Source organism: Aulonocara stuartgranti, assembly GCF_965226115.1.
Source record: "Aulonocara stuartgranti genome assembly, chromosome: 4".
NCBI lineage: Eukaryota > Metazoa > Chordata > Actinopteri > Cichliformes > Cichlidae > Aulonocara > Aulonocara stuartgranti.
Window position 1 is genome coordinate 37,265,397 of NC_138942.1, and position 17,117 is coordinate 37,282,513.

At 41.7% G+C, this 17,117-nt stretch overlaps 2 protein-coding genes across 2 annotated transcripts in view; one reads left to right on the forward strand and one right to left on the reverse strand.

Moving 5' to 3' along the window:
• Positions 1-17,117, forward strand: part of LOC309704923 (uncharacterized protein) — a 535,689-nt gene that overhangs the window by 165,348 nt on the left and 353,224 nt on the right. The gene's annotated exons all lie outside the window — the stretch shown is intronic.
• On the reverse strand, positions 1,496-16,436 carry LOC309705612 (uncharacterized protein; the record flags this gene model as incomplete). The annotated part of the gene is made up of 6 exons (XM_082531524.1): positions 16,040-16,436; positions 12,955-13,023; positions 12,783-12,831; positions 11,694-11,786; positions 11,290-11,422; positions 1,496-1,503 (listed from the first exon to the last, which is right to left on the reverse strand). The coding sequence occupies exons 1-6, from the start codon at positions 16,177-16,179 to the stop codon at positions 1,496-1,498; spliced, it is 492 nt and encodes a 163-aa protein (XP_082387650.1). The 5' UTR covers positions 16,180-16,436.

Below are 17,117 nucleotides of genomic sequence, written 5' to 3' on the forward strand. Positions count from 1 at the left end.
TTTGTTATTGTCTAAGTAGAAACATGATGGTGAAACAGTGATGAGTTTGCAGAGGTGGATCCACAGCACACAACACAACAATGCTGTTGCGTGCTGAAAGCAGACTTCTCACAGATTCTGAAGCTGCAGGTTTCATCACTGTCCAACCAAAATTCACTGAACCAGCAGTAAATGAACGTCCAAAACGACGCTTCATGTTTAAAAAACAGATGATCAGGGGGATTTGTGTTTACATCTTTTTTGTGTGATCTGTTCACCTGCTGTTTCAGCTGTTTGGTGGTTGTTGAGATGGTTTTGTGAACTTTTAGCTGAGATCCTGACGTTTCTGTAGATACCACACATGTCTAATTACTTTGTATAGCATGAATGGCCATAACGAGGTTTTTAACAGTCAGAAAAGTTGTAAAACTTGAGAAAATATAGTTAAAAGTCCAAAACCTTCTACGTCTGGTGGCTTGTGGTAAGGAGCAGATCAAACGAGTAAAGAATTACGTTATAATTATAAATGGTTTCAACAGCACATTCAGGTCTGTGAGACTCATTCAGACACTGAGCCGTGGCTCTGTGCTACATGCACATATTTCTGCATCTCTGCCATTCAGACACACTTTATATATAGTTTATTTTATGTAGTATTCAATACTGAACTGTACATTTAGTCTTTTTAAAGGCAGAAAGTTTTATTCAGTGTTTTCATAAAAGCCTTATTTCTATCCATTTACTGCTATTAGGAAGAACACGTGAGGTTTAAGACCTGGACCAGTTTGAAACCTTTTGTCCTCCACAATGGAAAATGGGTGGAAATAAAAATGGGTCTCACTTTAGCAAGCTCCTAATTTTATCAGTTCTACTCTCAGCGTCTCCTGTATATCTCCTGTATAAATGTTGCACTCAGCTTTGTGCTCTCCAATATCACTGAAATGCAGCCAGATGCTGCATTTGAAGATGAAACGAGGCTGGGTCTTCCAACATGACAATGATCCAAAACACACCGCCCGGGCAACAAAGGAGTGGCTCCGTAAGAAGCATTTGAAAGTCCTGGAGTGGCCTAGCCAGTCTCCAGACCTCAACCCCATAGAAAATCTGTGGCGGGAGTTGAAAGTCCGTGTTGCTCGGCGACAGCCCCAAAACATCACTGCTCTCGAGAAGATCTGCATGGAGGAATGGGCCAAAATACCAGCTACTGTGTGTGCAAACCTGGTAAAGACCTATAGTAAACGTTTGACCTCTGTTATTGCCAACAAAGGTTATGTTACAAAGTACTGAGTTGTATTTTTGTTATTGACCAAATACTTATTTGCCACCCTGATTTACGAATAAATTCTTTACAAATCCTACCATGTGGATTCATGGATTTTTTTTTCACATTCTGTCTCTCACAGTTGAAGTGGCCACGTAGGCGGGGTCATCATCTGAGCTCTCCATCACCTGAGAGAGATGACAAAACACAGAATCACAGAGCATGAAACCAACGTTTCTCCTCCCAGAAGTTCAGTCACAGACCTGCAACAGAAACAAGAGTCAAAGATTCAAATGACGCAGAGCTTTCATTTACTTATATCCACAAACATGTCCTCTACATATTCATGCTGTATTTACACACACATACAGAGGCTGTTTGTCTCTCACACACCGACAGGACACTGAGAAATACATCATGTTAAATATACCTGCAGGCTTCCAGCTGTGCACTTTGTCCCTGTCAGCTGTGATTGCCATGGCAACCTTGGTGTTGTGCGCGATGCAGGGACGTGTTCAAAGGCAGACGTCTGGCAGCAGCATCATATTTGATGCACTATCTGTACTGAGTGTGCTGACTTTATTTCAAATGTCCCACTGCTGTGCAACATGAATCACATGTTCTGCACGTTTCTGTAACTCCCAGGTAACCATGGTTACCCAGCCACGCCCAGTAGTCTCCAGAGAGACGTGGCTTTCGTAGTCTCTCCTTTTTCTACAGCTCATGTGTTCTTCTTGTGACGCTGCGTCTTGAGGCTCATACATGCCGTCATTTGTTGATCCTAAGAACGTTCCTCAGACCGACTTCTTCAACAACAGATAACTTTAGTTGTATCAACACTGCCTCCTGGAACAGTTTAAAATGAACATGTCAAAGATCTGTACCTGTCTCCATGTTTCTGTCCCCGCCCCTTTCTCTCTGTCCTGGGTCATGTGAGCGCTGCAGTAGTATTAGGCCCACCCTCAATGCTCCCATTGGCTGAGACGCATAATGACGCCCATTTCAAGCCAGCACTGATCAACATCCCTCCTGTGACCCATGGCTGTTATATTCAGAGCCAGTGAGCACTTTCACAATAATCATGATTTTAAAAACTGTGATTAAAATAATTGCTGACGTTAATCAGTTAATGAGTTAACGAGATTATAACAGGTTAAGTTGCCCTAATAATTAGACTTTGGTGACAAACTGATGTGATCTCCATGTTTCCTTTGTTGGACTGTGGGCGAGTGTCAGAACTGAATGTACTGAGTAACATGTAGAGTTTAAACATGTGTCAGTTCCAGTTTTAGAGCTCTAAAGTGCAGCTATCATGTTAGGAATATGTTAGGAATAGACAGGAACACTGAGCACACTGAGGTCAAATCTTTATTTTACCACTCGCTGCATTCTTGATGTTCATGAATTCAGCAGGTTCATGATTGTCTGCAGCATCAATCTCATATTTCCATTAAAAGTGTTGAATTTGACTGTTTGATGTTCTTTATGATCTCTGGCACCAGTTCATCTGTAGGCTGAGCCCAGTCCATCCATTTAGTGAAAGGTCTCCTTGTTCTGTGAGCGTGCACAGATCCTGAAGCAGAAAGCCTGGGTTACAGAGAAATGATCATCACTGTGATGATGCTCATCATCTCTGACTGGGATTTGAGGTTTTGTCAAAGCAGCAAAGAAAGCCTGGCTATGTTGGACTGGGTGTGGAAGCAGCTCCCAGTTTGAGTTCAGGAGACAGACACCCTCTCTACTTTGAAGATCAGCTTCAAACTTTCCTTTTTGATAAAGCTTATAGTTCGAGCTGGATCAGGTGACCCTGAACCATCACTTAGTTATGCTGCTATAGGCTCGGGCTGTTGGTGGACTTCCCATGATGCTCTGCTTTCTTCTCCCCACTTTTCACTCCTGATGCTTTTATATGTCACTACTGCATGTCCTTAACTTTTGTCTCTCTGTTTTGTTCTTGTCTCTCTGAGCTCATCTCTTCTCTTTCCCCTCACCCTGCAACCAGTCATGGTAGATGCTCCTCCTGGAGCCTGTTTTCACTGGGAGGATCTTTGTGTCAAAGGGAGTTCTTCTTCCCACCATCACCAAGTGCTGCTCACAGTGGAGGCGGTTACCTTACACTGTTAAACAGCTTCAGATGACTGTTGTTGTCTGTTGGGTATTGTCACTTATAAATAAATGGTAAATGGTAAATGGCCTGTATTTATATAGCGCCTTACTAGTCCCTAAGGACCCCAAAGCGCTTTACATATCCAGTCATCCACCCATTCACACACACATTCACACACTGGTGATGGCAAGCTACATTGTAGCCACAGCCACCCTGGGGCGCACTGACAGAGGCGAGGCTGCCGGACACTGGCGCCACCGGGCCCTCTGACCACCACCAGTAGGCAACGGGTGAAGTGTCTCGCCCAAGGACACAACGACCGAGACTGTCCAAGCTGGGGCTCGAACCGGCAACCTTCCGATTACAAGGCGAACTCCCAACTCTTGAGCCACGATCGCCCTAAAGTTACAATGGACGGATAGATGTTATTGTGACAAAGAGAAAACAACTGTTGACAGATAGATTGTTGTTTTGTGTGTCTGCAGTCTGTCAGGCTGTCTGATCACAGAGGAAGGCTGTACTTCTCTGGCCTCAGCTCTGAGCTCCAACCCCTCCCATCTGAGAGAGCTGGACCTGAGCTACAATCATCCAGTTGACTCAGGAATGAAGCAGCTGTCGGCTGGACTGAAGGATCCAGGCTGGAGACTGGACACTCTCAGGTATGAAGAATGTCTGATAGAGGAGGAAGAGCTGGAAACATTTCCTGTGTCTTTCACTCACTTCCTGCAGGAATATTTTCAGGGACAGACACACTAGTCTAGCTGGATAGTTCATGGATATTTATGTAGGGGTCTCCAAGGAGTCTGTTTGCAGGAACATTTAGGTCACAGGTGTACCTGATATAGATACCAGTGTACCTAATAAAGTGTCAGCTAACATTTGGAAATGGAAGCTTAAATAATGACAAACTGTACATTCACAGCTGAATTCACAATAAATTTGTTCTCAAGTGCACATTTTTCTGTTATTGTTGTCAAACAACAGAATGAGAATGAAATATTGATTCTAACAGGGCCCATAAACAGCATTAGCTTAGCAGCATTAGCTTATCAGAGTTTCCATCATGGTCACACAAATCCTTAGCAGAGAAAAGTGTCACATCATTATAACACAAGATAAAAGGGTATTAGCATAAGCTACTAATGCTTATTCACCTCAAATTAGCTTTCGCTGCTAATGGTAGCCTACTTAGCATTAACTCCTCACTAATATAATGCTAATTCACATCAAATTAGCATTAGCTGCTCATATTGTTATAAGGAAAGAGAAAACGGTATTAGCATTAGCTACTAATAATTATTCAGCCCTAATTAGAATAAGCCTCTAAAAGCAGCCTACTTAGCATTAACTCCTCACATCGTTGTTACCCAACGGAAAAGAGTATTAGTATTAGCTACTATCATTTTTAATAAGTAAGAGAAAACAGTGTTAGCATTATTGAATAATGCTAATTCACACTAAATTAGAATTAGCTATTTACAAGAGCGTACTTAGAATTAGCCGCTCACATTGTTAAAAATTAAGGGAAAACAGTATTAGTATTAGCACATAATGCTAATTCACGTCAAAGTAGCATTAGTTAATAATGGCAGCCTACTTAGCATTAACTGCTCACTAATATAATGCTAATTCACATCAAATTAGCATTAGCTGCTCACATTGTTAAAAGGGAAGGGAAAACAATATTAGCATTAGCTGCTAATAATTATTCACCTAATTAGAGTTAGCCCCTAATGGCAGCCTAGTTAGCATTAATTCCTGACATCGTTATAATGCAGGGGAAAAGGGTTACCATTATCAGATAATGCTAATTTACATCAAATTAACAATAGTTAATAATGGTAGACTTTTCGTATCATTAGCTGCTGTCATTCTTACAAAGCAAAGGAAAACAATATGAGCATTAGCTGCTAATGCTTTTTAGTCTAAAATTAGCATTAGCCACTAATGGCAGCCTACTTAGCATTAACTCCTCACTAATATAATGCTAATTCACGTCAAATTAGCATTAGCTACTAATAATTATTCACCCCTAATTAGAATTAGCCGCTAATGGCAGTATACTTAGCATTAACTCCTCACATTGTTATAATGTAAGGGAAAAGAATTAGCATTATCTAATAATGTTGACCTTGGCCCACTGGAAAAGTTCAGAACTAAAGATTTAGGAGTGTTTCTCGATAGCTCTTTCTCATTTGAGAAACAAATGAATTCTGTTATTAAAACCAGCTGTAAGGTTTATATTGTTGATTGATGCTTAGAAATATTTACTCATATATGCTTAGAGTTGTATAATTGATTGCATAATGATTGAGGTTTGATCCTGAGTAGTCTGTAAAGACTCTGTGTGCCTTCCAGAGTGCTCTGGCATGCACACACCACTTGGGGCCATGAGAGAGGTCGTACCCTCTCTTACTGATTTATGGTGTAGGACAGGGGTCTCAAACTCAATTTAGCTGGGGGCCGCTGCAGGCAGAGTCTGGGTGAGGCTGGGCCGCATTAGGTTTTCCACAGGAAAGGCATGGTTAAAAAATTCCAATCTTCTCAAATCTCTTTATTTTTATTTTTTAACACAAAATATGAAAAATAAATAAACAAATTAAGAATTAATAAGAAAATCAATCAATCAGTAATACATAAATAAAACAATAATAAGATATTTTTAGTCAGTGAACTTGTGTGTTTCTTTCAGTCTTCTATATCTGCTGTGTTTAGATTGAAATGTCTGTATTAACAGTTCTATAACCTTCTTCTGAACATGAATGGAACACTGTAGAAAATGAACTGTTCTTCTGAACATGGCTTCTCTTGCCTACTCCTTGCTGCTAGAGACCTGGCAGCGTTTCCTCTCGCATAGCCGAGCCAGATTTGGCCTGAGGGAGGAAGCAGTTGCGACCCTCAGTATGTCTTGAAGATGATCATCCGTAAGTCTGAACCTGTACTTGGACTTATTGAAGTTCAAAGTGGAGAAGAGCTTTTGGCACAAGTATGTGCTACCAAAAAGGCACATGGTCCGCTTGAACATTCGGGAAAGCCGAGGGAAACTAGGGCTCAATTCTCTCAAAAATTGTCCAAGCTTGTCTGCTTTTCCACTCACCTCCCTGAACTTTGCTTTGAGTTCAGAGTTGCACTGCAGCTCAATGAGCTCCATTTGAAGCACAGAAGGGGCATCTTGCACATCAAAGGAGAAGGGGTCCGCAAAAATGTGAAAGGTGGCTCTGTGTGTCTTGAAGTCAGCAAATCTGTGATCAAATTCCTCCTGTAGCCTCAAAATGACATCAACATACTCGTCAGCACTGAATGGTGTGCCTGCATCCACGAGTGTCTTGCATGCTGGGAAATGGCAAAGGTTTGTAAGAGCCCTTTGTTAGGGGGACCGCTGGACTCTTAGCACCAGCTTTGGGGTCACAGGGTCACATCTGGAACGAACACACACACACACACACAGACACACACACACAGACACACACACACAGACACACACACACACACACACACACAGACACACACACACACACACACAGACACACACACACAGACACACACACACACACACACACACGCTATGCACAGACTGGTACTCTTTGTTCATACCTGTGTAAGACGTCATAATGAACTTGTGCATATTCATGTAAGCTCAATAAAGAGCAGTGTTACGAGGGAGCAGACGAGAGCGACTGAGGTCAAGTGAAGGAACGGCGCTGTCACAGTTCTCTCCCTCATCAATTGTCTGGTTCCAGCGGTGGGTCTGTGCTAGACGACCCATCACCAGCTTTTTCCACTGGTTACCAGTACGTGGTAGAATCCACTTCCAGATCTGGTTGTCTTTAAATCTGTGAATGGATTGGCTCCATCTTATCTCTCTTTAACAAAAGAATCCAAGTGGAGCCCTCAGGTCTGCAGATAAGCAGCTTCTGACCAGAACTAGACGTAAAAACAGAGGTGAGCTTTATCGATGGCTGCAGCCAAACTCTGGAACAGTCGCCCTTCACATCAGGTCGTCACCAACACTGGACATTTTTAAAAGCCGGTTGGAAACACATTTGTACTCTGTAGCTTTCAATCCTGACCAGTCTTTATAGTCATTACTGTGTATGTTTCCTATTTTCTCTCTACTCTGTGCAGCACTTTGGCTCAAGCTGTTTTTAAATGTGCTGATAAATAAATGTAGATTTCTTTGAATAAAACAGTGGAGCCGAGCTTTGAGCTCAGTGTGTAACAGTGTGTGTGTGAGAGCCATGTAATGTCCATGTGTGCATGCTGACTGTGCTGCTCTGACCCCCCTCCTCCTTTCAGGGTGGAGCCTGCTGGAGTCCGATGGTTGAGACCAGGTCTGAGGAAGTGTAAGTGTGTTTTTAATGGGATTCATGAAAACAAAGCAGCACACATTCAACCATCTTCATCATGTCAGGAGTCATCATCAAAGTGTCAATCAATGAACAGATGATGGATCAATAACTGCAGCTGGATTGTGTTTGTTCTCTCCATCAGATTCCTGTCAACTCACAATCGACACAAACACAGTGAACACAAAGCTCCAACTGTCTGACAACAACAGGAAGGTGACACGTGTGGAGGAGGTTCAGTCATATCCTGATCATCCAGACAGATTTGATGATTATCAGCTGCTGTGTAGAAATGGTCTGACTGGTCGCTGTTACTGGGAGGTCGAGTGGAGAGGAGGCGTTTATATATCAGTGAGTTACAGAAGCATCAGAAGGAAAGGAGTCAGTGATGACTGTGTGTTTGGATGGAATGATCAGTCCTGGAGTCTGTGGTGCTCTGATGATGGTCCTGGTTATGTCTGGCACAATAGAATAAAAACATCCATCTCCTCCTCCTCCTCCTCCTCTGTCTCTAACAGAGCAGCAGTGTATGTGGACTGTCCTGCTGGCACTCTGTCCTTCTACAGAGTCTCCTCTGACACTCTGATCCACCTCCACACCTTCAACACCACATTCACTCAAACTCTTTATCCTGGGTTTAGTTTCTGGTCTCGTGGTGACTCAGTGTCCCTGTGCTGAGTGGAGTGTAAAGAGTGTCTCCTGTTACAGAAACACTCTGACTGTTGAACAGATAGTTCAGTCTGTACATGTCTGTCTCTTTCACTCACAAACACGTTTTCACATTCATGGATTCAATCAGTTGATGTTTGAAACTCTTCTAAATGATTCCTTGTAAACTTCTTCCTCTTCAGTCACAAACAAACAGGAAGTGATGTCACATGTGTTCCTGTCCACACAGCAGAATGAGTCTATTGCTGACAGTGATGTACAAACAGAGTGAGCATTTCTGAGGCCCAAAATAAACTGAGTAGTTCACTGAATGAACAATGGACTGTGAGCTCAGTTCCTTCATCATTAGTATGGATTATATATGTATATGTATTATATTAGTATCATATATATCAGGTGCTGCTGCTTTCAGTCATTGTGCAAATGTGCTGTTTGTAAGCTTGTAAAGCTGCAGTCAGCTGAGACTGAAGAAGTCACCTGATCAGTGAGCAAACGTTTCTGAAAACGTCCAGATGAACAGAATCAACCTTTTGGGATCAGCCAGCAATGCAGCATCATTGTTGTTCAGCTTCAGAGGTTTGCAGGAATGAACTGATGACCAGAAACAGCTGCAAAGTCCAAGAAAATACCAGCTGGAGTTCAGCTGCATTTGAAGAAGTCAAAGAAAAGTAAGGATGGCAAAGGGCGACGTTTTCTTCCAAAGAGCTGCAAACATGGTCGACGCCTCATTAGAAGAATCATCTGGACATTTGTGAGGAACTCTGACCAAGAAAGCAACGTCACACAGATCCAACAGACAGTTTCCATGACTGCAAGTGTTGAGTGGAAAAATGCTACATTGCATTATTGCATCCTCTCACCACAGGAGGCGCTGTTGGCACCACTGATTGCTGATCAGCTGTTCTCTGATGATCTGATTGATACTGTGAATAACGGGACTCACTGAACTCTGTGACACAGTGAAGATTACAGAGTTTAACTTCAACATCTGACTGACGTCACACAGACAGAAGGATGAACCAGTGAGGCACAGAACACAGTTACTGGAGATACTGGATCAGCTCCATGTGAACCTCTGATGGAGAAGCTGCTGAGCCAGAGAAACATCAGGACATGACAGCAGCTGCACTTATCTAACAACATGTAGCAGAGCTGATCTATGTTAGAGGATCTATCACAGCAGCTGAAGCCAAAGTCCAACACTGGATACCAGCTGAGCCTGTGCTGAGTGTAGTGTTACAGGAAAAGGGCAGAAACACTGGTAGCTCCCAGTGATGCTGACTGGGGCACAGAGCTGAATGATGCAGCATCAGGACACTGTTTCAGTCTGACTGACAGAGAAACCTGTAGCTGTATCTACATGTGAGGCAGAGGCCACACAAGCAGCTTTCTATGTTTCACAGTGACTGAGATCTTCAGTGGGGGTGGACATGCTCCTGTACAGACCTCTGAGGAGAACCAAGGTGCAGTCAAAGAGTCCAGTCTGTCCTCACAGATGTGAACATGTGCTTTCATCAGGTCTGCTGTCAGCTAGCAGGCTCACATCAGAATCACTGTTCCTGAAAAACACAGTCTGTGTGACATCATCAGTCAGCTGATGGTCCCAGATCTGAATGGTTTCTGTCTCTACTGCACTCAAAAAAATAATTCATTGGATGAACTTAATTTCATCTTGCCACCTATATTCCATCTAAACAAATCATGTTATATCAATCCATCTTGATTGTGTTGTTTCAACACTAAATATGTTTGTAAGTGTAACATAATTTAAACATTAACATTCAGTTAATTTGATTTTTATTCAGTTAACATGTTTGTACCAAGTTAGTCTAATTAATTTAAATTCATGTTATATTGTTTAAACACCTTGGCACATCAAAAGTCAGTCTTGTTACATGAACTAGTAAAATATTTGTTTGTTACACCAATGTTAATCTTGTTGAATGAACAAATGTAATTTATGTCTGTAGTACTTACACCAATCATGTTTCAGTTAGTGTTTGTATTGCTTATGTAAACATTACTTTTAATTAAATTAATGAAACATACATAAATGATAACTTGCAAAACCATCTCTTTTATTTTGCTTGAACATTCTTAAAACAGTTGGCAGGATCCCAGTTCAGCCTAGCTTTCTCCCCTTTAACCATCTCATACTAAGACCACAGAACTTCCAGATCAAGACATGCTGACTGAAAGAAAAAATACAATAAAGTAACCCTAATAATAAAAATGAAATAAGTCTGTTGAATAGTTTGCAGACAAAAAATATTATCCCCAAAGCAACTTTCGTAAAATGTAGTAAAATATGCATTGCAAACAACAATATGAATTTTAACACAATTTAAAGCTCAGACATAACATTCAACATTACTATGTTGCTTGCATACATTAGTCCTCCATTTAATCAGGCTGTATCCATTAATAGTGACTTTATGCTATTTAACGTGTGGAGAAAACATTCAATTTTGAGCATAACTGCTCCACTCAAACAATTTGTGAAAACCAGTGTGCATTTGCCTTTGTAACAATTGCCATCTGGCAAAAATCAGTGTTTACACTTAAACTGTATAAGACTTTAAGTTATGAACAAACAATCTTTGTATAATAGCCGCAGAGCAAACCACATAGTTTATATGAACATTTTATAACTTACAATTTTAAACTTTAAAACAGTAAACACATATTTGCATTGCAAAAACCTTGAAAAAAAAATATCTGGCTTGCCTGAGTCTGTTTCAAGCTCATTCACCCCATTAGCTTGTTTTTTAGGAACTGTGCCTTGGATGACAACCTCTGTCCATCCAGCTTCATGATAATCTTTTGCAAGACTTCAAAAGTGCATTTGAGCTCCGGTGGGTAGCTTAGGTTCAGACAGTATATCAGTCCAAATAACAGAGCACAAGCAATTGCAATGCTCCTCAAACCAGTGAGAACCTCCACGCCTTCAATCAGGACACCGATGTTCTCTGGGTCATCTCCAGGCTCCGCACCCTCCTGATGTATGATATACACTCCCATCACAGTTTGTTCCATGGCTTCAGTGTTGGCCTCAGTGTTCTGTGACGTAAAATACAATAATACATTTATTTGAGTCTAGATATGAAAAAAATAAAGGAATTCAGCAATCAGCGTGAATATGCTGATATATTTACTAAATTCTATGTCTCTGGTTTCACACCTCAGAAATTTGACATGAAACAAAACAAGGACCAATTGCAATATCTTTTATTCACACGTGGTGTCACATTTTACCATTTCATATATTGAAATTACCCATAACTCCTGGAGCAAATTACATAACACAGAACAACTTGTGAATGTAACTGACCGTATATTCCTTCACAAGTTTCTCATGGTCTTCATTCAGGTAGACACACAAGGACTTCAGGATGCATGCTCGTCTTGCATGTATTGTGTCATCCTAAGAAAAAAGGGAATCCATAATGACAATATTTAGCTTTTAGGCAGCAGTTTGAAAAAGGAATACTTAGTTTGGAAGAGTCCAAAAGGCCACATGGTAAATAGACTGGTTCTTATATAGCGTTTGTACTGAAATGACTTCCTTTGGTCTATCGATAAAAAATACTCAGGCTCTACAACCCTAAAATTTTGTATGTAGTATAGTTTTCTTTTATAAGGAGTGGCAAGAGGGCCACACTTTCCCAATATTTTAGCCACAGGGTTAGAAACACATACAGAATTTGCAAGCTCTTCAATAACAGCCTGACTAATATGGAGGTTAAGGCTCTTAAAAATTTCTCTAATTGTACACTTTGTCAGAGGTACACTAGCTGAACTCAACAGAAAAACTAACTCCTCTAAGAACTCATCTAATCCTTTTGCTGGAACATGAAATATGTGTTCCAATTTCAACAATATTACTGCTAATTTCCGTTCAATTAGTTCGGGCTGATTTTCAACAGCACTATTATCACATTCTGTCACTGACTCACTTTCAAATTCACCATAGGATACATCTTCAGAACAGCTAGCCCTTACGTTATCAGAGGACTCTATCACTTGAACTGGGTCCACACGTGTAACTACCCTGTCTTTAAAATCTTTAAGTGTGTGTGGATGATGCTTCCTCTTGTGTGTATAAAATGTATTGTAAATATTTGTCTTGAAAGGGCAACCAAGAAACACACAACTACCTGTCTCGTTACTTCGCAGATGTGTTCCAATATGGACAAAAAAATCTCTCTTAGAGAAGACGTCACTGCAGTCACATAACTCACATTTAAAAGTTACTGAACTTGAAGCTGTCTGTGTAAACTGAGATGAATGAGCTTTATAGACATGAGTGTTCAGTCCACTCCAAGTCTTAAATGTGCACGGACAATTAACATATATGCACAGATAATGTTGACCTATTCCGTAATGATGATGTAGTTTATAATGTTGAAGTAATTTGTACCTGCTGCTCTCTCTGGTAACACAATGCTTGCACTGCCACATACACGTCACTGATAAAAAATGAAATATGCATTAGAAAACGTCAAGGAGATTAAACTTCTGCATCATCCAAAAATAAATAAATAAATAACATAATAATAATAATAATAATAATAAGGCAAACATGAACTTACCATGTATTGTTGAGGAGGTGCATAAGAATCTCAGAGCATGGGAATGTGGCTTTATTTTGTGATGTATTTCTGGGGAGAGAAATTAATTAAAACAAAGTTATTACTCTGACAAATTTGTGTTAATATCTACATACTGTGAAATGTGAAGACTGTTACGGTGCGTACACACCGAACGCGATAGACGCGACCAGAGCTTCAGGTTTACATGTAAAGTCAATGGAGGAGCACGATGAAGCGCGACTGGAGGTCCAGCTAAACTTCGGAAGCAGATTTGCACTGAGAAAACGCTTTTCTGCCTACTTCACACGACTGACGCCTTTGAAGCGCGAAGTAAAATACGCGCTGCAGTTTGTGTGGTGCATTTTGTGCATTCGCGCTTATCACGTCTACCGCTCCAGCTGGTAAAATCTGCGGGACAGCAGCTCCTCAAACTCGGCAAGGGACAGAAGGTGGTACAGCTGAAAGCGGCCGTCATCCAGACGGAGCTTCTGGAGCAAGTGGTGAAACTCACCAAACTGCTCACGCTTGTGGAAGACCTGATGGACCCAGGTACGGTGAGGACGTCCTTTAGGCACTGCTCTGCTCTCCACAGCAAATAGAGAAGGGAGACTCTTTCTTCAAACGCTAGATTGACAGCTGCCATTTTAATAACATACCGTCTGGCACTACTTCCTCCCAGATCTCTTCTTCATACGCGTGAAAATTGCATATAAAGCTCGACCAGTTCATGCTGGACGCGCTTCGAGGTGCAAATGTGCACGCGATCAGCTAGGGGCGTCTATCGCGTTCGGTGTGAACGCACCGTTAGTCAGCCTTAATGCAGAGCACCAGAGAAACTATAACCCGAACAATTATCCACCTAAATCATTCTGAATTCGAAAACTAAGTGAATATATTACAAAAAAAGAAAATGCACATGCAATTATTGTGACAGATTTTATCTTACTCCTTGTTATTAACTCCCCTAAACGCTGGTTTAGTTGAATTAAACCTTTCATCAATCCAGTTAATGCGGTTGCCGCGACTAAACTCCACTGACAAAAACAGGAATTTTAGATAGAGCATCATAAAACACTCATAAAATCACCAAAACCATGTCGGTCAGTCTTACCACTACTACCAACAATCACCAACTCCGGTTAAGCAGAAAGTAACCTGTCATTCACGGAGCTATATGCGAAGACGTAACGGCTCTACGCGGCTTTCCCGCTCTTCAAAGTTAGCTAACTCCAGAGAAGAAAAACAGTCCTACCCACGCAGATAACCATGAAACACACCTCATTCAAAGTCGACAGAAACAAAAAAAAAAACGAACTTACCAAAATAACCTCATCAGTTTTTGCTCTGTTGCAACAATTAGCGACTCCGGTTAAGTTTTTAAAAAAACATTAAATTCACCGACTTACATTTGAAAAATGCTTGGGTCTACAACCTCCCTGCTATATATAAAACTCCTCTAAATCTCCACACTACACAGGTAAAAAATTTTAACTACCGTATTTTCACGACCATAAGGCGCACTGTGCTAAAAGGCGCAGTCTCAGTTATGTGTGCCATTACTGTATTTAACACACACATAAGGCGCACTGGATCATAGGGCGCATACAAGTACCGTATGCGTATTTAAAAATAAAGCGGGAGCAAACCTGAGTTCGGTACCTTACTCACATTTCTATTGCTGGTAATCGTCATCATCAACAACACACAAGCATACAAGTGTGCATATTTAAAAATAAAGCAGGAGCAAAACTGAGTTTGGTACTCACATTTTTATCATCAATCAAACCCATCGAAGTCCTCATCCTCTGTGTCTGAATTGAACAGCTGCGCTAAATCTCCATCAAACATGCCAGGTTCACTTTCTTCACTGTCAGAGTCACTTTCCGTGCCGTGCGGCTCCTCGGAAACGATGCCGGCTTTTGCGAAAGCTCGAACAACAGTGCCAGCAGACATGTTAGCCCAAGCATCTACAATCCATTGGCAAATTGTGGCGTAACTCGCCCGGCGCTGCCTTCCACTCTTAGTGAAACTGCGTGGAAAAAACCACCTGGTCTCCTTACATACACCTCCCTCAGCCACTCTTTCATCATTTCCTCATCCATCCAGCCCTTTTCATTTGCCTTAATGATGATTCCTGCTGGAAACTTCTCTTTAGGCAAAGTCTTTCTCTTAAAAATCACCATAGGCGGCAGTTTCTGTCCATTAGCATGGCAGCCAAGCACAACAGTAAAAGAAGACTTTTCATACCCCGTTGTGCGTATCGCTACCGTGCTGGTCCCCTTCTTCTCCACAGTGTGACTCACCGGGATGTCAAAAGTGAGCGGGACCTCGTCCATGTTTGTGATGTGGCTGGGCTGGATGTTTTTGTCGCCGATGTGTTTGCTGCAGTAGGAGCGGAAGATGGCCAGCTTTTCCTTATAATCCGCTGGAAGTTGCTGCGCTATCGTAGTCCTGGTCCGGATGGAAAAATGGCACAGTTTCATAAAAAGTGAAAGTGAAACTGCTTTTAGCCGAATGGTGAAGTCGAAACGCTTCTCCCGCTCGCTCTTTGCTCGATGATCCACCGCTCGAGTCTTTCCTCTAACTCGGGCCACCTCGCCTTATGTCCGCGGAAACTCAGCTGCGTTTTCTTGACCTGCCGGAGCTTGTTTTCTAGCTTCCTCCATTTGCGAACCATCGATTCGTTAATCTTAAATTCTCTCGCCGCTGCTCGATTTCCATGTTCCTCCGCGTAGCTGATGGCCTTCAGTTTAAACTGTGCTTCGTAAGCGTGTCTCTTTGCCATTTTCAGGGTTGTTAAAACAACGATGTCCTGCATAATGCACATACCTGTTCTTTTATACAGGTATGTGCGATTGTCCTGGTATATACGATCAACGCCCACACTTCACCCTTTAACGTTCTCATGGTGTTCTCTACTACGTCCTCCTTACAACACACAGGGCGCACCGCGCTATAGGGCGCGCCGCACTTTTTGAAGAAAATCTAAGGCTTTTAAGTGCGCCTTATGGTCGTGAAAATACGGTAATAGTATTTATCTCTCACTCCACTAACCTAAATAAATATATCAAGAAATATTACTTACCTCACTATCAGGTATGCCAAAGAAGTAACTCCACGTGCGCTCGTTAACTTCTCAACGGACCTTTCCGCATCCGGTGGGCGTGGAGCATGCGCAATACATGACGCTATCAGAGCCGTTGGTTTGATGGACCTCATTCTCATTGGATTGCCATGAACGAATTTAACTCATCAAAGTTTTCTTTGATTTATATTCAACAAAAAAGAATGAATCATTTAATGAGCATAAAAATGATTTCTTCATGTGATGTAAACATATTACTACTTTGTTAATCAAACACATGCCCTAGTTGATTTTTTTGAGTGTGAGGAAGTCAGAGAATATCACTGAGGTGTGGATCAGGTCTGAGTGAGCTGTGGAGGGACAGCTTTAAACAGTCCACAGGTCTCACGTCCTGCTCAGTCTGGTAGCAGATACCTCGTATTGTTCCAGCTGTGCTGACATCAGCAGCAGCACAGCTGTGTGATACCATGAATCTCAGTTATTGATCCAACACACAGTAAATACAAAGATCTGGATTTCTGAGAGTAATCATTATGAGTCTGAACACATGATCACTGAATGTTAGTCTCCACAATAATAAGCTAACACAAGCAAACACAGCTTTCAGCTCTTATTTTGAAACTGGCTTATTTAGAGAGCTGTGATGTGAGCGTGCCTGGCTCTGAGGCACTTGGGTCAGCCTCTGTTGTTTAGAAGTGTTACAGACTGTGAATGACACAGACCTGTCAGTTTCCATGTTTGTCTGTAACACAGCTCAGGGGCTCCATGCTGAACGCATCCATCCAGTGTTATTGATCCAGGACTGATACCAGCATTGGGATCAATACAACACACAATCACATGTGTCCACGTGATGTGTTTGACCAGCTTTATTCATTAATGATCAATCAGCTTATTTACTGCATCTGAGTCCAGCTTCATTTAAATGATCCAACCATGAAAATTACATCAGTCCTACAGAAGCACTTCATGCTAACAGGAAGTCATTGATTAAGGTGGAATAACACAGAGACACAACCACTCACAGCTAACCTGACCCCACTAACTGCATGTGTTTGGACTGTGGGAGGAAGCCGGA